General features: G+C 24.9%; 3 protein-coding genes across 3 annotated transcripts in view; 1 reads left to right on the top strand and 2 right to left on the bottom strand.

Moving 5' to 3' along the window:
* The window catches only part of LOC102675665 (dynein beta chain, ciliary-like), a 24417-nt gene extending 14149 nt beyond the window's left edge, over positions 1–10268 (bottom strand). The window contains exons 1-22 of the mRNA XM_031514279.1: positions 9194–10268; positions 8265–8495; positions 8093–8200; positions 7808–8021; positions 7584–7736; positions 7291–7499; positions 6971–7201; positions 6584–6787; positions 6133–6324; positions 5833–6042; positions 5306–5580; positions 4409–4527; positions 4012–4329; positions 3851–3923; positions 3536–3709; positions 3361–3436; positions 3051–3203; positions 2858–2953; positions 2406–2752; positions 1001–1157; positions 691–923; positions 176–465 (exon numbers count right to left, since the gene is read on the bottom strand). Coding sequence (XP_031370139.1) covers positions 176–465; positions 691–923; positions 1001–1157; positions 2406–2752; positions 2858–2953; positions 3051–3203; positions 3361–3436; positions 3536–3709; positions 3851–3923; positions 4012–4329; positions 4409–4527; positions 5306–5580; positions 5833–6042; positions 6133–6324; positions 6584–6787; positions 6971–7201; positions 7291–7499; positions 7584–7736; positions 7808–8021; positions 8093–8200; positions 8265–8495; positions 9194–9322 — 4192 coding nt within the window. The 5' untranslated portion in view covers positions 9323–10268. The remainder of the gene's footprint in view (positions 1–175; positions 466–690; positions 924–1000; positions 1158–2405; positions 2753–2857; positions 2954–3050; positions 3204–3360; positions 3437–3535; positions 3710–3850; positions 3924–4011; positions 4330–4408; positions 4528–5305; positions 5581–5832; positions 6043–6132; positions 6325–6583; positions 6788–6970; positions 7202–7290; positions 7500–7583; positions 7737–7807; positions 8022–8092; positions 8201–8264; positions 8496–9193) is intronic.
* A 1289-nt stretch (positions 10269–11557) lies between these two features.
* On the top strand, positions 11558–16277 carry LOC102675795 (early nodulin-75-like). Its single transcript, XM_006623807.2, has 3 exons — positions 11558–11773; positions 15018–15482; positions 15686–16277. Exons 1-3 carry the CDS (start codon positions 11759–11761, stop codon positions 15779–15781), a joined length of 576 nt encoding a protein of 191 aa, XP_006623870.1. The 5' UTR covers positions 11558–11758; the 3' UTR covers positions 15782–16277.
* A 2649-nt stretch (positions 16278–18926) lies between these two features.
* LOC102675522 (lysophospholipid acyltransferase 5) lies at positions 18927–23606 on the bottom strand. The gene is made up of 8 exons (XM_006623806.2): positions 23354–23606; positions 21768–21875; positions 21157–21279; positions 20732–20847; positions 20380–20550; positions 20014–20250; positions 19400–19708; positions 18927–19242 (listed from the first exon to the last, which is right to left on the bottom strand). Exons 1-8 carry the CDS (start codon positions 23433–23435, stop codon positions 18970–18972), a joined length of 1419 nt encoding a protein of 472 aa, XP_006623869.1. The 5' UTR covers positions 23436–23606; the 3' UTR covers positions 18927–18969.
* Positions 23607–24104: the final 498 nt, after the last annotated feature.

The raw sequence follows: 24104 nt of genomic DNA, 5'->3' as shown, positions 1-24104 counted from the left end.
AGAGAGAGAGAGAGAGAGAGAGAGAGAGAGAGAGATCTTATACATTATAACACAAGAACTATATTATTATTGAAAAAAAATATGTTTATGAAAAAAAAATACACAAGAAATAATTGGAAAAATTATAAACTTGATGAATTTTTATTGGTAGGAAGAGAAAAAAACTTTTCTTTACGTCTTAATTCTCTAAGGATTTTTTTGCATTCTTGATCCATCCATTCTATATCCAATTTCTTCCATGTGGTTTTCTTCCATTCGTTTAGAGACGTCTCGATCACGTTCACATAATCCCAAACCATTTTCAAAAGTTGCATCTCTTTTTGTATCTGTTTCGTTACTTTAAATTCAGGCATTTCTTGCTCAAAAATTGCAATCTGGCCGTGTAAGTCTGTCTCTTCGGACAGGAATTTCAAAATTTGTTCGCGCGATTCATTTAATTTCTCATAGGGATTCTTGCACACTGGACTGTAAATATAAATATATATATAATAATCAGCCAACTTAAACGAGATCATTATTTTTCATTTAAAAATATATTTCAAATTAAAAAATAAAGATATAAATTTATTTTATAGTTATAAAGATTATAGAGGTCTTCATCTATAAATTTTCTTAAAATTTTATAAAATAAATAAAAAACAAATTAAAGAAAAATTTTTAAGCGAAAAATTATCGGTATTGTTTTTTTACTTGAAAATATCTTCTTTATGAAATTCTTCCAAGAAATGTTGCTGTTTAAAATCATAATAGCTTAGCCTTTTCTTCAAAAGTTCGATCTGGCGAGTCATCAAAGGTTGTACAACATGTTTCACTTGAGCAGCTACTTTTTTCAATGTTTCCCAACTGACGGGTAACTCTGTGAGCCAATTGAAAATTTTCTCCTCTATAATCACATTGTAAGTTTGTAGAAGTTCTATAGTTTTCTGAAAAATATTATCTTAATTAATTTATCGGTCGAGAGAAAAACGCATTTGTATTTCTATCGCATTATTTTTATTACCTTAATAGGATCGAACATATCTTCGATCTCATACTGGCGATCTCTTACTTCTTTTAGATAATATATGGTTTCCAGAAGCGCATCGTAATCATCTTCCTGAATAGGACGTGAGAAATTTTCCATTGCCGCTTTCAAAAATTTCGATAATTCCTCCAATCTAATTCGTAACGAAAAAATTTAATTAATTCGTAACGATTCGAATCAACATTTTGCAAGAAAAAAAATGATAAAAAAAAAAAAAATATTTTTCTAAATTGAACGATCTTTAACTTTATTTACTCTAGATATTTGTTAATAAATTACGACGATTATACAAATCGAACATTTGTAATAAACTATTCTAAGTTCAAAAAAAAATGTTTAGCGATTAGATTATTCTTCTGACATTGTAAATTTATTAGAAAATAAAATGAAATGAAATGGGAATGAACGAGTATAAAATTCTAATATATCACGTCAATGTCTTATTTCCTTAATAGATAAATGATCGAATTCTCTTGAATTGTTTATATTGCTTGCGAAATAAGTACTTTGATAGTTTCCCGGAATAATGATTCCGAGCCAAATACACAGTTACGCAAATATACAGAATTAGTGCCAACATCGACCGTCCCGATTATGGTTTCAGAGAAATCGGCTCTATTTGCGGTTAGAGGTTAACATGTGATCCGCATTCATAGAACTCCCTTTTATAGATTACGTGAACAGTATTATGTCTTAAAAAAGAAATCATTCGAGTTAGTGGAAACTTGCTTAAAAAAAAAGTTTCAAATTTTTATCTCGTAATTTATATGAAAATTATTTCTTTAAAATCATTGCTTCTTCTATTCGTAACATTTTAACGAGAAAAATTTAATTCCATTTTATTATTACATTTAATATTTCTGTAGTGTAAAAATAATAATACGACAAAATTTAAACTGCAATCGAAGTAAAAATAATTTTTTTTAATTAATTTAATTTAAAATTTAATTCCATTTTATTATTGGATTTAATAATTCTGTAGTATAGAAATAATAATACGAAAAATTTTAATTGCAAGCAAAGTAAAAATAAATTTTTTTAAAATTGTTTAAAATTACGATATTGAATCTATCAAAGTACTTTTAATCTTGTAGATTGAATAAAATTAAATAAATATTTTAAAATTATATTACAAGTGATAGTTACGTTTATCTTGGATTAAAATTATTCGCACTACGTTATGCAATATTATTATCGATTTCCCAATGAATCCTAACTTAAATTCAAGCGAGGTATCTTTGGATTTCTTATTTTTGACACATCTAGAATATTAAATGTATGAAAAAATATCCTTGAAAAATCCTGATGACCTCGTTTGAGTCTTTTTATGTAGAATAAAGATATAAAAGTGTAAAATGAAAAAAGAAAAATTGAAAATTACTGAGTGGTAATACGCTTGACCAAATAATCCTTGAGCACGTTGGACCATTTGCAAATAACGTTTAAAAGAGTCTGTTTGAAAGGCTTTATATCGAGTCTCAACCATTGACAAAGGACCTCTTCGTTTTGCAGTTTATCACACTCGTTATACAAATCGATAAAATAGTCAATTTCCCGTTTGAAGTCTTTCAAATCTGGTTTCTTTTCCTTCAAATTTTCTGGAAGATATTCTGGATGTTGTTCGATCATCTCCCTTTGCTCGGGATTTATGTATTGAGCGAATTTCAAAAAATAAGACAAATATTCTTGCTTATCGTCTGTCCACAACCAGGAATAGTTTTCGTATACCTGTAAATGATAATTTAAATCAATAATTTTCATATTATTTTTCTTATTATTCGATTGCATAAACTGTTGAAAATTGAAATCTTAAATTTGAAGTAATCACGTTACCAGAGCATGCTTTTTTACTTCTGTCAAGGCTAGTTTAACTCGATTACAAGTTTCTTCTAACATAAATACGATACCTTTTTCTTCGGCAACGTCCACCTTTGAGAATAAAGAAATTCGTTTAAAATTTTATATCGAATAAGAAATAAATGGATTTTCATTACAATTGATCAATTATAACCAAGAAAAAATATACCGCGTAATTCTCTAGCTTCTCGCGCAATTCAGGATCGACACGTGGTATAAGGATACCCATTTTCATCATTTCAAGTAAAAGTGATTCGAAAAAAATGTAGAAACCTTCCGGATCGTCTAATTCCACCGATGGTCGAAAAGTGATTTTAGGATTCTTTCGTAAAAGATTAAAAACAAATGTTTTGTTTATATGATAAAAATTGAAATATATATATATATATGATGAAAAATAATAAAAATTTTTCAATTATCAATTTTTTATTTCGATAAATTTCCAAAACAAGTTTTTTTACATTCTCAAAGGTATTCACCTCTAAACACATTTGAATTTCAAATGAAGGATATATATCGCCTTCAGGATCAGTTTCATCAAGAATGTAACAAATACTGCGAAAAACGTAATAAATTGATTTTTTAATTCTTATAAAATACTGCATATTATAAGAGATATAATGTCGGTAAATCAATAAAATAATAATTAATAACCTAGTGGAGACCGCTTGAATAAGACCTTTGGAAATTAAATTGTCAACATAAGATAGATAAGGTTGCCATTTTTCACGTCTCATTGCCAACGTTTCTTCATCAACTTCCTCTTCTTCTTCCACTTGTTCTTCTTCTGCTTCTAATAATATCTCTTCGGGTATTTCCTCTTCCACTCTGTAAGAAAGAATTGATATAAATTTCTCTCAGTTATTTAAATTAATAATTAATTAAAACTGAATATAAAAAGTATATGATTACATTTTCCATCTTTTATGGAAAATATACAATAAAAAAAATACAATTTTACAATCTTACTTTGGAGCCTCAGGTTCTACAGCTTCTTCTGGTGTTGCTTTCTCTAATTCTGTTTCCTGTTTCTCTTGTACAGCTTGGTAATTTGAATAAATAATTCGAATAAATCAGTAAAAACGTTTATCAAATGTAAGTAATTGTAATTAGAAATTATAATTAATTACTCTCTAATAATTCCAAGTCTTCTCTATCATAGAATTGCTCTGGGAGCAAGTCGAAAAAGAGTTTATAATTCTCTTTTAATATTTGTTCCAATTGTTCAGCCATAGATTCGATTTCCGCAAATCTTTCCGCGAATTTATCATCTTTATCAATTAGAGACAACAAATTTTCATCCCTGGTATCTTTACGATAAATAACTGGTATCATCGCCCAGCTATACATATTATTCATAATATTTTTTAAATTATTTTGGGCACGGAACACTCTGCTGTGTAATTTCCATATAATTTTTAATAAATCATCGATGTATTCCATAACTCCTAAATAATAATTTTTTCGTATATCATGTAAATAATATTGTTGAAATATTTTAATCATTATTTAAATTAGATTCTCTACCTTCCGAATTCCAATTATATTTTTCTTGACCATCGTCAATTATATTATCAATGTTCATAACCTCGTCTTTTACCAATTGAAATTCTATCGGAATGCTTTCAGTTCGTATTCTATTATACCTGAAATAAACATATATTATATCATATAATAATCGAATCATTTTCTAAAGTTTTTTATTGAAATAAGAAAATTTTGTCTAAAATAATTACTACTCAATTCAGAAGATAAAGATAAAAATATATATATACAGAATATTTAGTAAATATATAATAGCTTTAATTTTTGCAAAACATGAATATTTTTGAAATATTTTACTTGCGTGAAATAAAAAGTGAATCGAAAACATTCAAAACAATGACTCAATAAAAATAAATATGCTAAACACGTATGTCAAATTGGCATTTCATTGGAAGAACTCATTATCGTAGCTGAGACTTACATTTTAAGTAGGAAAGATAATCTTAGGTAGAATAATAGAATAGTATAGCTGAGTAATCATATGAAACTACAAACTGACAATTCATCTAATAAAGAGATAGCTTTACAATCTTTAAATCACGACAATGATGAATCATCACATCTTTTTCAACATTTTGCTATTATTATAATTAATTTTATAAAGATTTAATTCGAATATTGTGTTGTATAGATCTGTTTATTTTATATTTAAAAAAAATCATTTTTAGAAATAATTGAAATAATTAAAAATCATTAAAATTATTATTCAATTTACTCTTTCATTCAATAATATTCTTTTATACGTTTCAAAGTTATAAATATTCATTACAATAAAAATTTTTAATAATAGATATATAATTTTAAATTAATTCATTAAAAAAAAATTTAAAATTAAATAAGGAAAGCGTAAAAAATTACGTAGAGTTGAAAATTACTTACCAATTTATTATTAAATTCAACTTGTAAGTACTATCAAAAAAGAATTGTGATCTACCATAAAATTCTACGGCATCTTCGGGAAGATCAGGTTTCTTTATAATTGTCATATAACGGATTTCTCTCAAGGTAGTTTTCAGTTCTTGGGCAAAATTTGATTCTAATAACCTATCGTCTCCAACTTTTAAAAGGGTTTTCAACAAATGCGTTTCCCAAATTTCTGGCAATCGTTCTTGCCAAGCGGTGAATATTTCTTTTTCCTTGTCATCGATAATATTCTTGAAAAGAAGAAAGACATTGTCAAAATATCTAATCTTTTATTTAACAAGATTGTAAAGCAATGAGAATGTAAAATGTAAAACTATGAGATATTCGAATTTTACAAATAATACAGTTTCGAATTTTCGAATTTTCGAATTTCGTATTTAAACAATTGCAAAATATACATACATATCAAAAATATATCACTATTAAATCATATTAAAAATTAACTTATTTGTTAGTTTGTTTATTTCACTATTGAGTATTACCATTAATTCCTCGTATTTACTTCTAAGTTCGCTCTCCATTTTTTCGTTAATCAAAGGATGATCGATAAATTTGATACAATCAACTGGATAACGAGTTCTGTGACGAAGTTTCACTAATAAACACAAAGATGCAACTACTGGAGGCAAATGTATATTTATTCCGGTATACTTCTTTTCTTCAGGGAACGTAAAATTTTGATCAAATAAAATCTGTAATACAATTATTGAGTTGTTATTGTTATTAATTTTAAGTTAAAATTAATTCACGGATATAATGATATAATGATAATTCAATTTTACCTTTATTTTGTCAAAATGTACATTCATTCTGGCAGTAATTGTTTCATAATTGTGCCAGAGTTGGGCCATTATTAATGGTCTATTGGCAATTGTACCCATTATCCATATAAATTTATAATACGCCTCTAAATTGTGACATTCGGCAAATGCCTGATCGAAAATGCTCGCCAATTTTCGATCATATTGTTCTATCTTTCATTCCAATAATTATTTTTATTAATTAGAAATAAAGTAGAGATAAATACATTAAAAGTTGAAAAAAAGATATTTATTCGAAGCGAAAATTAGAAAAACATTATTAAATAGATAAAAATGTTTATACAGCTATACAAAAGCTGTTGAAAATATTTCTGAAGAAATTATATTTTTTGTTGTTAAAATTTATACTTTTTCTTTTTTCTTTTTTGTTTTTCTAATAAAATTATTCAATTTTTAAGAAAGGATAACTTACTTCTTTGAAAAATTTTTTCAAATCTTCACTAAATTGTTCTTCCTCGGGCGTTAAAACCTCATAAGGCAATTCTCCAAAATGTTGATACAACTTAAGAAATTCTTCGTAAATGGTTTCAACCATAATAAGCAATGATTTTCCTTTCAAACCAGCAATTTCTATCCTCTCTAGTTTCAAATAATCTTGTACTGTGTCAAATAACAACTGTAATAAAAAATTATCGTAATTACATATGTATACATTTGAAAAATTAATATATATAAAATTTGTCACGTATACAAAATAACCCATAATTCATATTAGAAACAAAAATTGAATCAAGATTGATATTGCCAAGACTTAAATAAAACAAACTATATATATATACATAATTATTTTTTAATAAACCTCGATTTCTTTAAGTCTCTTCTCAAACGTATGAATTCTTTCGAGGACTAATTTCTCGTGAAAATTCCAAGGAACAGTCTCTGATGATCTGAAATACATATCTATCCGTTCTTTATATGATCGAAATATTTCTTGATAACTAGTAAGATATGGTAATACTTCAGCAATCTTCATTTTATTATCATCAATATCTCCTTCGAATAAAGTTGATGGATTTATATATTTTATTGCCTATAAAGATGTAAATATTAGTTTTCAATTTAATATAATAATAAGATATTACAATACTATATTTATAATACAGGAATTAAATAATATACCTGAGAAATGATCAAATTTGAAATTTCTCGTAACAGAGCAATAATTCTTTCGAGAGTATAGAATCTCGAATTAGCCCACATTAAGCAAACACAGTGCAGCAATATTTTTACCTTTGGCAATATATCTTTAAATTCAAGCGTTTCGATTTCTTGGAAATAAGACTCTAAAGGCTTTAAATAAAGATTGATATCTCTAGTTTCTAATAATGCTAAAAAAATTCGAGTAAAACTTATTTAAAATATAGAAAATATCGATCATAATTTTCTTTCACTAAATACAATTTTTCGTTTACCCGCAGTGACGTTGTTTACTAAATTTTTGAAATATTGCGAGTAAGGACTTTGCGTTTTCTCTAAAACTAAATCTATCTGTTTCACCTTTGGATCTTTAAGTTGAAAATAGATGGATTCCATATTCTTTAACCTCATACTCCAATAATCCAATTCTAAATGAAATAGAAGAATAATTGTTATTAAAAAAATAGCGTTGATATTTGAAAAATGATGAAATGATTACCGGATACAAGAAATCTTCCATTTTTCGAGAATTTAAACTCTTCGTTAAGAATCTCATTAATCTGAGTCGCCCATTTTACCACAATTTCTTCTATATTACTTTTTACTTTAAGTTGTTTAGATATGTCTACGTCAGTATAAAATTTTGGATCTAGAATTTCTTCGATATCCATCGGCATTGGTAACAGAGTTTTTCCCGTTATTTTTCCTCTTACCTAAATTTTGTTTCATACATTTCATTTCAATTCGCTTGAGGTATTAAATTAATACTTATATATTTTATTACCTGCCATATTAAAGTTCGAAGATTGTATACTTGCTTCTTGACATCTTTACGAACTACTTCTGGCCAACCAATATGATTTTTTGGATTAGATAACATAGGTACGTATGCCTGCAATTGGAAGAAAATGAAATAAAAATTTTCGAAATGGAATGTAAGAAAAATGTTTGAGAACCTGCTCGACGAGCACGGCTAATTCCTCGATCGGATTCGGCGCCATGTCACCCGGTATCAACATTTGCTTGTAATTAGCTTCCGTGATCACTTGGGGTTTCCTCTTCAAGAAGTACGTCTGCTTTCTCTTGGCTTGCGTTATTTCGAGTAGAGGTATCAACACATTGGCGGGTGTCAATTGCAACACGAGCACCATCTCCGATGGGGTGGTTAAGAACTTTATAATTAAATCCTGAACACGAAAGTTGAATAATTCGATCATTATTAAAACGAACAAAAGAAATTCATTTTTAAAATCTCTTTCTTTCAACGATTATCTCTATAGAAATCGTTGGACAAGTAACATAATGGTCACGCTATTCACAATGTTCTTCGCGCGATGTATTTCGAAAAAATAATGAGTAAATTTTAAAAAATGAAATGACAATTCTCACACGAGAATGATCAACGAAGTTGCGAGTAAATAGAAAAAATTTTCTATTTAATTAACTTCATAACATCCTCTTTTGATAAATCTATCTTATTTATGTAACATGCAATGAGCAGAAAATGTTTTTAAGAAGATACGTCAAATTTTTTAACAAGCATTCTTTCTCACCGATGAGTATCATATAAATTATAACGAAATCAAAGATTTATTAACGATTGGATAACGAAGAATTCCGTCTTTACTAGTACGATCGCGTAATTGAAGTCAAATTGACATTTCCTTTACGAGATTATTTGTAATGGTACTAGATTTATTATCTATGATCTTTTAGATATCTAATAAAAATGAAAAGAAATGAAATCAGAAATGAAAATCGAAATAAAAAATTTGTAAGAAAGAATCTTAAATCTCTTATATAATAGATATGTGATCAAAGAAATTGAAAGGTATGTAATAATGTAAAATGTTTTTCCAGCTAAAACATATAAGGTGGAAATTACCTTATATTCTGCATGTGCCAACATTTTCGCCCATCTGTCGATTTTTAATTTTCTCGAATGAGTAAGATAATTAAACATATATTCAAACCGTGGATCCTCATCCTTTTTCTCATCATCCTTTTTCTCCATGTTTTATTTACCACTTTATTTATTACCTTAGATCTAGCATTTCTTGTTAATATAATTCGATATAGGAATACGTACTTTATCGTATGTTTGTACAAAAAAATGACGATTCATGTAACGGAAAAATAGATATCTTCAGAGATTTCTTCTGTGATATAATCTCGAATAAATTCATACTATTTTTAAATTTAAATGTAAACGATTTTCAAATCGTTCTTTTGTTCTTTCAAAGTATTGAATTTTAAAGATTTTGTTTAATTAATGCTAATATCTACGATTATATAAATATATCGAAAAATAATGCATTAAACAATGAAATGATCGAAATATGAAGTAATCGATTAGTGTCGAGTGGCGTTAAAATGCTTGACATAATCAATGTATTAACGCTGTTCCCTGTAACTAATAAATCTTCTTTGATCTTTCTATTTAACACGTATTTGCATCGATATGTTAATCTATTTTCACTTCTTTGCAAATAATAATACAATATATATACACGTATTTATTTCGTAAATTCCTGTTTTCACAAGTATATTTCAATATTTTTTATCTATAAAATTTTACGATATTAAAACTCACGATTAATATTAATTCTTACGTCATAAGTAACTGTCGATATGCAAAACAGAATATAAGTATTTAAGTCAACATGTATATACATTCTTAAAGATCAATTACGACCTAATGATATTTACATTACTGGTTGAGAAGTTGATATCATGATGAAACGTAAAATCTGTAGCCACTGTAGAACGTGTGTGTAGAATGTAATATGTAGAATGTTTGCGAAATGTTGACAAAAAACACGACATCTGTTCGGAACTCAATTGAACTAAACCGGTAAATTTAGTTCCATTAACCTTAACCATGAAAACTTAAAAAAGACACATAAGAGTAAAAGAAAAAAAAAAAAGATTAAATATTTTCCAATATGTATTTTCTGTTAAAAGATACAAATTAGTTTTAAAATTTATTTTAGGAGAAAAAAAGAAAAAAGATGAAAGGTTATTGGATATTATTGGATACTTGGATTTCGACGAGAGGGTCAAGGCGAAAGAGCAAAAGAATCTCGAACCAGTGTCGTTCCTGGAGAGTGAGGAAGGGAGTTCGATTCGGGAGTGGAAAGCGGCAGGTGTTCCGGGTTAATATTCGTAGCGAAGAGGATTGTTTTGCAACGCCGGCTCTTCGACCAGCTTACGTGCGCCCGTGCCTGTCTCGTAATTAGTTTGACTTTCACCGTGAGGGCCACCATACCCGGCACCACACACTTTCGCTCGTCTTCTCCTCTTTTGCCTCTGGAATTACGTTACGGAGAAAATGCTTGAATGCGCCCACAGGAATTTAGGCCGATATCAAGGACGTTCTTGCGACGTAACCTAACCAGATTCGAATCGTCGCCCGATCCACTCATCCGACTCACCAAATTTCATATAAATCTTTTTACGATCGACGACGTACGAGCCGCTGCGCATCCGTGCTCGTTTGCTCAATACGCTTTCGTGTAATCAGACTGATTTGACGTAATCTCTTGGAACGATCTATGCGTACGTTTCTATCGGTACGATGATCTTTCGATCCGTGGATCGTGATCCTTTACAAAGATGCACTGGATTGTAACGAGATGATTGATTGTAAAAACAATTCGAAACAGTTTGATTTGTAATCTGTCAAAAATGCATTGAAAATATGATCACGATATAGGAAGAAAGATTAGAATATACATATATATGTATATATATAGTTAGAAAATACTAATTTGTAATATACATTTCGTTGCCATTTAAATGTCAACTTTCCTTTAAATGTTCGGTCCTATATAAATACATTTGCTAATTTTATACATTGACTTTTCTTACTTTCATTCGAACGAAATTTTAACTGTTTTCGAATTCAAAGGTTTACGTCTTGAAACTAAATTGTTTCGCATATCTGAATTTCAATTGGCATACGACAGACCTACCTTATTCGATTAATTTAACAAAAACGAATATATCGAAAAACGAAAGTAATAAATTATATCGTCCATAGAATCTCAACTACAACTCGATACAATTCGATAATGATCTAAGCGAAACGCGAAAGCGTTTATATTAAATTAATTAAACTAAAATAGACGAATGAAACGGATCCTTTGTTTACGCTTTCGATTGTGACGCTTGAATAGCACCAATTCCCGCTATAAATTTCGCTTCCATTCTAGACGAAAAATCTAGGGATGCCGTTAATAAGATCAGGGTTACGTAGCCCCCTGAACGAAGATCGTCCGATCGATGATCGAATAAGCGAAGAAAGAGGATCGAGGATGTTCCTTTTCCCCTCTTCGAGCTCGTATAAAAGTCCGAATGTGTCGATCCAGCCGACACAACTGTGAAAGATCGTCGGTGAAAGACGTTCTCCTTTGCGACATCTACCTCTCGGTCGCCGCGAAATTCAACCATGTTGCTCCACCTGGTGAGTTGTTCGATTCCTTCTCGTCGTGTTTCTCCTAACTTCTCGTTATTATCGTTAATTGACATCAATTGCTATTGGTCGAAGACCTAATATGGAGTTCAATTAGAAGTAAAGATTTTTCCTCTAGGATTAAGCGTATTTTTTCTAGGTTCGCTTTGATGATTAAATAACAAATAACAAATGATTATCGAATCCTTTATTATATTCTATGAAAATTGTGTAATATATTAATCATTACTGTGAATTTTATTCACATCAAGTTTTTAATTCACATGCCTCCTAATATAATTTAAACATTCAAAATTTCGCACGTCGATAATTTATTGGATGAATTTTCAGTGGATACAATGAAAGATCTAGTTTCTACAAATTCTTCGAACAAATTTGTTTCGTAACTTGTGCTGAGATAAAAGACAATAGATATACCTTTAATCATTATTTGTAACTCATTCTTTCGGAATCAGTGATTCGTTCTTGTTGAACTATTCAGATGATTCAATCTCTTCCGGAATTTGTTCACTACCGCTTTGCTTTCTACGTAGGTATGATTTATTCGAGATTTGAATATAATTGATATCTTTATTTTAATATGTATTCGTTAAATTTAAAAATCTGAATCTTTTTTTTTATTGAAAAATTGCGTTTATTTAAAAATTTTTTTTTATTTTTAAAGTAATGAAATTAAATATAAATGGTTTTGGCTTAAAGGTGAAAAGTCTGTTTATTATTGCGTTTATAGACTCAAAGGAAATCGAGCAAAAAAATATGCTATTTAACTCAACACCCAACTTCATTTTCCGCTCTAAATATACTAATATGAGAATTTATTCGAAAACGCTGAAAGAAATTTATTATTTCGAGGTAACGATTTCTTCAACTTTTCTTTGATTAAAAACTTTGATTAAATTTTTTAACTCATTTCTAATGAGAACAATTTCATATGTATAAAATGATTTCATTGTATTTTTTATGATGAATACGATATGATATTCATCAAATGTAATAATATTTTTATTAAATCATCAATTTTTAAAACTTTCGTTATATATAGATTCTTATCTCAATATACTCATATATAAAACGAACAAAGAATAAAGATTATAATTATTTTAAAATGTTATGTAAACATTTATGAGAAAAATAAAAAAAAATTAATAGATCAATTCAAAAAAAAAAATAAAATAAAATAAAATAATAAAATTGAGAAATCTAGATAATTTTTAAATAATACTATGAAAAAAAAAACGAACTCTTAAATTATCTTTATAAAAAAAAAAACGTATATTATGAAGCTCATTAAGGTAAAATACTTAATTTTACGGTTACATTATAAATTATGGTGCATCTTTATAAATAATTATACTTTTCTCATTTATTTCGATCAGTGAAATTTAAACGGAAGAAAAAGTTCATCGACATCGAACACACGTACCCACGTGTATCTCGAAGAACAAATAAGGAGAGGAAATTAACGACGATGGTCCACCGTTCAATTCGAAAGTAACCGAATTGTTTTCACGAAGAAAGTCAATCGTGTATTCCGAGTGCATCTGACTAAGTACAACCCAATTCGTATATACATGTACTTACACGTGCTAGAAACGCAGGGAACGTTGCTTTCGCAACCAATTTTCTAGCGTGTTAAATTGTAACGCTTACGTAAGGCTGGCCTCACCATCCTGTGGATGCAACGAGGAAACTAAAATTCGTGGAAACTGCGTCAGCGGAGTATCTACGCGTGATTTTAATTTTAACTTCATTCCATTCACAAACTAATGTTCCTTTAAATAGTGGCAAAATAAGGATTAATATAAAGACGGTGAATGACGTGGAAATTCTATTATATGAACGTGTTTAATATATATTACTTTCAGAATTATTTCTTTGTTAATCAATGTGATATATGAAGATCAACTTTATTTTTTCTTTAAATAGTATCTTTCTACGATGAAAACGTAATAATTAAAGAATAATAAAATTAGAAAGCAAAGCACGTTTACTCATTTTTATTCATTTAATATCGCGTAAAGAATGGAATAAAATGATAAAAAATATAAAGTTAATTAAAAGATCCAAGTAAAATATCATTTGTATGATAATTAATTAATTGTTTGAAAAAAAAAACACATCGTAATTTATAATTTAGCAGTTATTTTAATTATAAAAACTATATATAAAATTCGAATTGCTACCGAATAAATTATTCAATCAGTTTCGTAATCAAGCCAATAAACAGATAGTTACACTTTCTTTGAAGAAACAATACTGTAAATTCTCCCTTAAAAGAGAGGAAAAAACAGAGCGAGGAAACTGGGGAAAGGGGAAAGCTAAGAGAGTAAAAGTAAAAGGTGCTACTTATTTTTTCATATCTATTCACTGGAAATAATTAGTAATATCTTAATTGCATCGTCTCTTTGTTCTCTCTCTCTCTCTCTCTCTCTCTCTCTCTCTTCATTCCTTTAAAAGTTCATCGATATTTAAAAAAATTATTTGTTATCAATTTATAAAAATAAAATTAAAGCATTTACATTACTTTATTGTTATCTGATCGTGGCCAGCAGATATATTAGTTGATATATTAAATATTTCGTACTGAATTTATTTTCATTTATTAGAGTGTGAATTTTTAATTTCAACGGTGAGAAAAAATTAATTTGAAACTTCGAATTAATTCTTCTTCTTCTTTTTCTTTTTCTCGAATTAATTAAGGAAATTTATTAATATATTCCGAAATCACAAATCACTTGGTATGCACACATATGTATATATATAAATCAAATGAAAGGATACGATGTTAATTTACAATTTGACACGCTTATTGGAATACATTTTTCTTTCATCTCTTGATAAATATAGAAGATGTTACGTTTACGCTTCTGTATCAGATTTTAACGCATCCTGTGCTTAATTGAATCATGTAAGATTTCTTAATTTGAATAATTAATAATAATAATATGTAAGAGAAGGAAAAGTGATAATCAGTGTCAACGCTGTTGCGTACGAAATCGAAAGCGAGTGCAATGCCTAGTCTATTTAAAACAGGTTTGAAACAATGTTAATGTCTTTCCTGTGTTCTCTTGAAAATGTAAATGTTGAAAATTATCTAACGATGTATCTAATGTAACAGTGAAACGTACATACGTTGTAAAAACAAGGAAAGAGAATCGTTTCGATACTTGGTGTTTCCATACTACTGAATTTTTTTCAACAATATAAATCGATTAATTATTTAAAATGTTTTCAGACCACGCTATTATTGATAGCTTGTACAACGAGGGTATATTCGAAACCAGCACCGGAACCACCCAGCTCTTATTTCCCCCCATCGAATGGCGGCAGTTTGTCATCCGGTAATTATGGTCCCCCGTCGCTTCCAGATCGGTATGGGCCGCCCCAGCAACAACCCATCGTCCACAAACATGTTTACGTCCACGTGCCACCTCCAGAAGCTCCGGAATACAAACCGCCGAAATATATACCACCCGCGGCACCACCGCAGAAACATTACAAGATCGTGTTCATAAAAGCGCCGACTCCACCAACGCCAACGGCACCGGCTCTACCACCATTGCCACCTCAAGACGAAGAAAAAACTTTAATCTACGTTCTGGTGAAAAAACCGGAGGAAGCGCCAGAAGTGGTTCTCCCCACTCAAGCACCAACGCAACCTAGCAAACCGGAAGTCTATTTCATTCGATACAAGACACAGGTAAATTGTGTTATTACTCATAGAATGAACCATTTCACGCGATTTTAATTATTTTTATTCATTTTATAATAAAACTGTCTTTTATTCTTTTTTTTTTTTTTTTATACATTTTTGAATTCACCTCTATAATTTCATAATTTGTTTTAATACTTTACTTAATCATTATTTGACGAAATAAGCTCAATTATTTCCTTACATTACAGAAAGAATCTCAAAATGTGGAATATGGACCTCCAGCACAATCGCCCCCTTCGGATAACTATGGAGCTCCACCATCAAGCCCTGGCGGACCTTATTAAATAATTTTATTACAAATGGTCTATAAATCTCCTATGAAATAAATACTCGAAACACGCGAATTTAGAGAAATATTTCCTCGACAAAAATATTTCTCATCTATGAAATTTTCAGTAATTTAATCATCAAACTGAAAAGAATACAATTATAAATTTTTTGTAGAGTTTTCAATTAAATTTAAATGATGCATTTATTTATTTTTGCAAATATCCGAGATTAAAGAGATTTTTCTTTACAATATCATTAAACATAAATTCAATGCATGAAATTTATGTACACTACTTTTTCCATATTGTTACTGTTTTTCTTATATTAGCTATTTGAATTATTAGTCAATTTAAAATGTCTTTCATGCAAATACCAATATTGTTTAAGAGATATGTTTAAAGGATTATCAGGTTTTTTTTAGAAAGAGTTTGGGAATTTCTAATTAATGCAAATGCAAGATGTTCATAACAAATGTATATTTTAATAAAACTATTTGTACTTTTGTAAAAATTTTTATTTTATTATTTTTATATGTCCGTAAAAATTACAATCTGAAAAACTTCAGTACATGTACGCGCATTAGATTATAATTACATCATTTCTTATAAAACTAAATAACAAAAAAATTGGGTAACATATAAAAATTTAATTCAATTTAAATTTGAAAAAACTTGAAATAGAATATGTTTATATAATTCTGGATATACAAATATATCAAAAAATTATTTTATTATTATATAAGTACATTTATAAATTACGTAAATAGATTGACTATTAGTTTCAAAACTAATAATTCATATATATATAGGAAAATCTATTTTAATATTAAAAATTTTTTATAAAAATTATTATTTGGCTCGAATAACCTATAAAAATATTTCATACATTTACAGAGATTTTTTTTGAACAATTAAACTTTAAATAAAATTCATTTAAATATTTTATGCTACTTTCTTTGAATATAAATACATATTTACTTAAGTATTTATATATTTTGATACATTAAATTGAGTAGTAAGTCCATTTTTAAATTATTTAACATTTACAATAGTTGAATATTTTTATTTTTATAAAAAATCGTATTTAATTAATTATATAATATATATATATTTTGATTTCATTATATTTTACGATTTATACATTTATTATTATTCTATAACTATAAAACTTTCTTTTTCATTATCAAATAGTTTTAGATATGTATCTTCATATCTTTTTTTTTTCAAATAATTTTATATTAATAAATTATCGTAGAATTTTAAATAAATTCAAAAGACAACTTTTGACTAAATGTTAACACTATTTTAATAAAGAATAATTTATTTTTTATAATATTCGTTTTTTATTATTGTCTTTTGGCAATTTAATTGCAAGTAATATTTATTGATAATAACTATTTGATTGTCTAATAAAAAATTTTTCAATTCTATAAAAAATATTTTTTTAAGTTAATGAATTAATAATTTTTCTTTAAATGATTTTTTTTTTAATGTTAAAGATAATTTTTTGTTTTTGTAATTAATCATTTCAACTGTCAGATCATTTTTTTTCTATTTTAATTACTATCTAACGTATAATCATTTTATTTCAGTACCATTTTTTAATTCTTATAAGTATTACGTCATCAATCTTTATTTATTTCTCATTTTATTCCTCATCATTAATTGTAAATAATATTATTTTGTAAATAATATCGAATATATAATTATAGAATAATTTATCCAAAAATCTTATTTCTATATTAGTTGAAATTCTATTAATAGAGATTCTATTATATTTATATCTAATTTAAAGATGTATTAACAATCATTTGAAATAATTAAATTTAAATCTCGAAATAATGTGTTCCTCATTAGAATATTCTTCATAAGTGAAAGAATTTATTACTCAATCTAATGTTTATCTTTTTCTCAAATGTATTTATAATTAAACTTATTTTTATGCGATTCAGTATTATGCAAAAAAAAAAATTTAAAGATACTATTGTCTTTAAATAAATAATTTGATTTTAAGTATATCATATTTTATACAATTTTTTAATCAATTCAAATTTCCTATTATATTATCTTAATTTTAAGCTCTCAATTTTAAGTTCAAGTCATGAATATATCAATCACTATAATACACACTTGATTCATTACTTGTTTTACGATAACAGTAACATGAAAATTATTAAATATGCAATGCATTTTTCGATTTCTTGAATAGTATTTGAATGATATTTCAACTATAAATCAATTATTTCGAGCATATATATATCATAATATATATCAATAATATATATCAATATTATTCGTATATTTTTTAACTTATTTTGGCACTATAAACTTATAAATATATAAATATATATATTTAATAAGAATAGAAAGATATGTACAGTATATAGTGACACATATCAAATTAAATGTAATTTCGATTGAAATGTAATTTAATCAAAACAAATTTATAAATTTCAATAACTTGTTTAAATTATTAAAAACATTCATTTGTTTAATTTTTATAGTGATGATATTTTTCATCCTCCCTTTTATTCCTAAAATTCTTCATATATTATTAAATAAAATTTGATAAAAATATTCTTTATCGCTTAAGTAATATTTAAAAAAATGAGCATATGTTTTTAATCAAAAATAATTATTTTTTATATTATATATTTTAATATGTAATATCAAAATTAAATTTAAGTTATATCAATTATGCATTAAATAATAAGCATTAAAAATTTTTTGGTCACTAATATTAATTAAGTATAAATCACAAATATTTTTTTAATATAATTTTTTAAAATACTTAAAATTATATATTTAAATTCAATTTCTTTTTATATCATAAAATTATTTATGCTTTGGATTAATAAAACTTATTAAACTTTTGTTTAATAAATTTTTAATTAAATTTAAATAATTATTCTTAAAAAAAAATCAGAAATCAGTAAATAATAAAAATTATTTTCTTTTTTAAAATAATTAAACATAATAAATTTTTTCTCATTTGTACGTATAGCTTTCTATCATTTGTAAAAAATTTATTGTATATTTTATTACTCTAATTGTCTTTTCAAAAATATATAAATAGTTCTGACATATTTTAACAATATGAAATTCTAATATTTGAAATCGAATATTTTTCACTATTTTTTTTATCTTATCATGTATTTACTTGTTTTCAATATCAATAAAAAAAATATATTTATTCAGAATTACTATTCAAGTTGTTTTAAGTGTTTCTTAAAAAAAAAAAATTTGATTGATATAGATATAAAAGAATAAATTAAATATACTAGAAGACCATAGTGATATAAGGAAGAATAAACTTGAAAATAAATAGGGTATGATAAAAATGTAAAACAAACAAGACAATAACCCATTAAAGCCAACGTGTGTAAACGCAAAAAAATCCATACAAGAATTCTAAGTTCTAGACGATTTTCTAATAATTTCTGTAATTTCTCTTGCTTCTTCAATATTTTGGTTAACTACAAAAATTAATACAGATAATATAAGAATAAATATTAAAATATGAAATTATTAACTAAACAATTAAATAATGATTCATTGATTATCGTTTAAATAAATAATTGATTAATTTATATTATATTAAATTATATAAAAAAATAAAATTGTTATACTTACATCTCTTTCAGCATACATGATGATAAATTCAAGGAAAAAGCAAAAATAATATCCTGAATGAAATCCATGCCATACCGCAAGAAAAAGTAATGTCAAAATTTGGCTACAGGTTACTGATCCGAGAACTTTCAATCGTTTGTAAATATATTCTGCACACCAATTATTAGTACTTATATTAAATGCCACAATATAATGTTTAAATTTAGTTGCTGTTTCAAATTTTAACACATTAATATTTGTACAACCATTCCAAAGAGGACGACCTTTTTCATCTCTTCCATTATAAGATAAACCAAATATTGTACAAACCTGAAATAAAAAATATTTTTTATTAGATATATTTAATTTTTAAAACCAAATAAATAACGAAATAAATAAATATTTCGTTAATAAATTCTAATATATTAACAAATTAATAAATTGAATTAAAAAAAAATGTATTTAATTTATATTCATATAAATACTATATATACATAGTGATATAAGGAAGAATATATATACATATATATAATGCTATAATCATAACATATCTAAATAAAAAAAATAAATGATATGTATTTATGCATATGATTATGTATAAATAATAATATATTTTTATATATTTGTATTCTTACCCCTTCAGCCAATAACCAGCAACAAACATATTTATATAGATTGACGTGACCCCACAAACCAATAATAAAAATACGTTTCAAAAAGCGTTGCTGTTGAAATTCCATACTTAAAATATATTCATGAGGTATGTACCAAGTTCCTAATTGATGAAGTATCACATATACGATTCCAAGAAACATTTGAAAAATACCAGGAATGATAGAATTACGAATTTCAATTTCTTGTACTATAAAATTCTAAAATAAAAAAATTAAATTACTTTTTTTTTAATTTATATTATATTTTACTATAGAGAAATGTATTGGGTTTTTTCGATTTTTTTCCAATCTTTTCTAATATTTAATTAATATTTTAATATAACTTACACCATCCGTACTAATCGATGTATATTGTCCTTGTACAAAATCTAAATATCTTTTCATGTTAAATTGTGGCCCAACGATAACTGACGCTGGAAAATATGAAAATGCTGCAATCTCCAAAAACGTTGGATGATTTTTTAAGGCCACTTGTTTTTGTTGCTGGGATAATGTTTCCTGAAACGGATAATTTCATTACTGAAAGTTGTTTTTTATAAAAAACAATTTTTTTGTTTTTTATTTTTCGTAATTATATTTAATTTTAATCTTTTTGTTATCTAGTTTTGTTAGCTTAGTTTATTTATTTAAGAATTAGAGAATTTCATCATAATTATATTACTTATTGCCCTTTACGTACTTCGGGTTTTTGGCCATCTAACATATCGAATGCGATACCAATTAATCGCAAAGTTAATACACATTGTGGCATTGTCCATTTTATATCATAACCAATTGTACTTGTAAAATAATATCCTATTAATAATAAAAACAATTATTATTTTCTAATATAATAATATATTTATTATTATATTTATTATATGCAAAATTTCATGTGAAACAGCAATATATTATTATATGAAATTATAATAAATTATATATATAGATATATATATTTATACTATTATATATATAATATATAGTATATAGATTATCTATACACTATTCAATTGTTTTATTCTAAAACTATATTAATATATGTTTAATAATAATCTGTTTAAAATTTTTTAAAATTATACGAATTATTATATTATATGTATATATAGATATATTATTTCTTCATACCATATGAAAGATAAATCATGTTGAAGACAAAAATAATAAAAACTGCCAAAGAAGAACCACCAAAATGTTTTAAAATGCCATAAGTGGTATATATTGCTAGTGCTGAATGAAATAGATTAAATCCTGTAATAATAATATATTTATAACCAGTTTATTCCTTAACTAATTATTCAAAAATATATTTTTCGCGATTAAAAATTATACTTAATGTATCATGTAATCATAATTAATTAAATAATTAATTTATACATTTCTTTCAAAAAATGAGTAAAAAATTATTTAAATATGTATATCAAGAAAAAAATAGAATTAAAAAATTTGCAATAGAATTTGAATTTGAAATTTACGCGTTTGATTTATTTTCTTAAAAAAATAAGTATTCAATCACAACGCAATAAAACAAGATAAAAAAATTTATTTATAAAATTAAAATAAAAAATATTTTTCTTATTTAATTTTTTATATATATATTATATTTCTATATAGTAAAAATTAAATTTAATTTTGTTAAAAAAAATTGTATCTTTTTAATGAAAATCTGAAATTTATATTATTTTGGCAAGTTTGGTAATTTTAGTATTCAATACTATTTGTTAAAAATAAATAATTACCAAAATTCCACAAGCAAATCGAAACACCACAGGTTATAAAAAATATATGTTGATAAATTGGATATTTTCCATATAAAGTATATCTATGAATGAAGGCGATTGGAAATCCTGAAATTTTAATTATAATTATACCATAATTAAACAAATATATCAAGCTTTATCGAAATATTTTTAAATGTTTCATTTCATGCAAATTCATTTATAAATATTAATATTTAAGAAATTTTAAATCACTAACATTTTTTTAATAATTTTAAAATTCACTTTTAAATGAATACATAAAAATTCTTGCAATAAATTGAATATCTGAATATTATAAATATTAATATGATTTTAAAATTTTTATTAAAATAATAATGTTAAAATATGGATAATATATAAATAATATTAAAATAAAAATAAGAAACTTGATTAAGAGCGAAAATATATCATATTAATATATTAAAAATATGTAGAGATATAAAAAATTGTATTAAATAAAAATACTTTTTTAATAATGTAAAAATTAAGAAATATATTTGAAGATAAAACTTTTGAGAATTGCTTTCGAAATTTTTTTGCAAGGATCATCTTATAAGGATATTTTTGTTGAAACTAACCAAAAATAACTTTCATTCGAAGCACATTTGCGAAAATTAACTTTCAAAAGCAATTTTCAAGAATCTTAATATATTAACATGCGTAAAGGATATTAATAGATTAGATTAGGATAATAGAAAAAGAGAAAAAAAGTGTTATTTAAAAGATAGAATAAATGTAATTTCTAAATTAGCGGGAACTAAAATCTTATACACGCATGTGCAATAATAAAATATATATATCTATCATCCAAAAGTTTGAAAAATATAAAGAATTTGAAAATAATATATTCAAAAGTCATATATTAAAATCATTATAGCCAAAGCTTGATGAATAATAAAAAAAAATATATTAACATAAAAACATTAATTAAATAAAAAATCTTAAATAATTAAGTTAAAGTCAAATTTTTATTCGAAATAACCATTTTTTATTATTGATTATCTTTGAATAAATTTTTGCTATTTTATCTATAATAAATTTTCTTTTAACTAAGTAAATCAATATCAATAAGTATTTATTATAAATACTTATATTTATAAAAGATTTCTTACTTCATATAAATAATTATTAAATAAAATAATAATAAAATAATAATAAATAATAATAAAATAAATAAATAAAATATGATTGCTTTCAAATTTTTGAATGATAAATAATATATTCTCAAATCATTTTAATAATGTTATGTTTCATATTTTAATAATGTTATATATCAACATTTTAATAATGTTATATATCATTTAAAAAATGATATGAAAATAACTAATTCTAAACTTAAAAATTGAAATAAACTAAGTACAATTATTAAATAATAATACATAATTAATTGAGAACTAATTATATAATTAATGATGCAAATATAAGATTAAAGACTAAAGTATTTTATATAGTGTTTAATTATATAAGTATATATAATTAAAAAAAATAAAAATGAGAAAAATAATAGAAGATTCGTAAGAAAAAAAAAGAACAAAATATATTTGAAAATATTAGCATCTATTTACCAACTAAAATGGACAAAAAAAGACGAGTTGCAGCCTCAGGTACATTTAAATATTCGGACAATAATGATACAATATTAAACATTGTTAATATTTTATGCTTCAACTTCTTTACATCAGTTCTATAATATTATAAAATTTTTTGTATAAAGAATAAGTAAATAAAAATTTATTAATTATGCAATAATATAACTTGTAAGTTTTAAGGTTAGAGATCGATATTAAATCACAATGACACAGAGAATTTTGTTGTGTGTTCTAAAAATCATTAAATTAAGATGATAAAAAATAATTTTTTATAATTTTTTAAATATCATAAAAACGGAAATTATATTAAAACAAATATTTTAAATATCTCTTTTTTAAAATTAATTTAATTTATTATAAAATAATTAAGAAACTTCAAAGCGAAATTTTCATAAATTTAAGAACACCTGAAAATGAAATGTAAGTAAATATTTACTTGCTATTGTTATTATTATTTATTAATTTATTGCTCTTTTACTATTAATTTATTAAATAAATTTTATTAATTTTATTTTTTTTATTTCTTATATAATTAACTATAATTTATCTAAAAAATTAAATATAATATAAAAATCTTTTTATTTTGTTTTTTTTTTATTATAATTATTTCATTTTTAACAAATATTTTAAACAATTATATTAAAATATTTTTTAAAATCTATTTTTTCAATATTATACATTAAAATTTTATAATTGTTAATAACTTTCAAATTTAAAAAAAAAACTT

This window comes from Apis dorsata, unplaced genomic scaffold, assembly GCF_000469605.1.
Source record: "Apis dorsata unplaced genomic scaffold, Apis dorsata 1.3 scaffold_949, whole genome shotgun sequence".
Taxonomy (NCBI): domain Eukaryota; kingdom Metazoa; phylum Arthropoda; class Insecta; order Hymenoptera; family Apidae; genus Apis; species Apis dorsata.
Note: the sequence above shows the minus strand (reverse complement) of the source record. Positions and strands in the feature narration are given on the sequence as shown.

Coding starts and splice junctions, on each gene's coding strand:
- LOC102675795 (XM_006623807.2), top strand. Junction 15,483..15,685: donor TCATTCGATACAAGACACAG/GTAAATTGTGTT, acceptor CTTACATTACAG/AAAGAATCTCAAAATGTGGA.
- LOC102675522 (XM_006623806.2), bottom strand. CDS start 23,435: ATGTTTAATATTGTATCATTATTGTCCGAATATTTAAATGTACCTGAG. Junction 20,848..21,156: donor CATGATTTATCTTTCATATG/GTATGAAGAAAT, acceptor TATTATTAATAG/GATATTATTTTACAAGTACA. Junction 19,709..20,013: donor GCTGGTTATTGGCTGAAGGG/GTAAGAATACAA, acceptor TTTTTATTTCAG/GTTTGTACAATATTTGGTTT.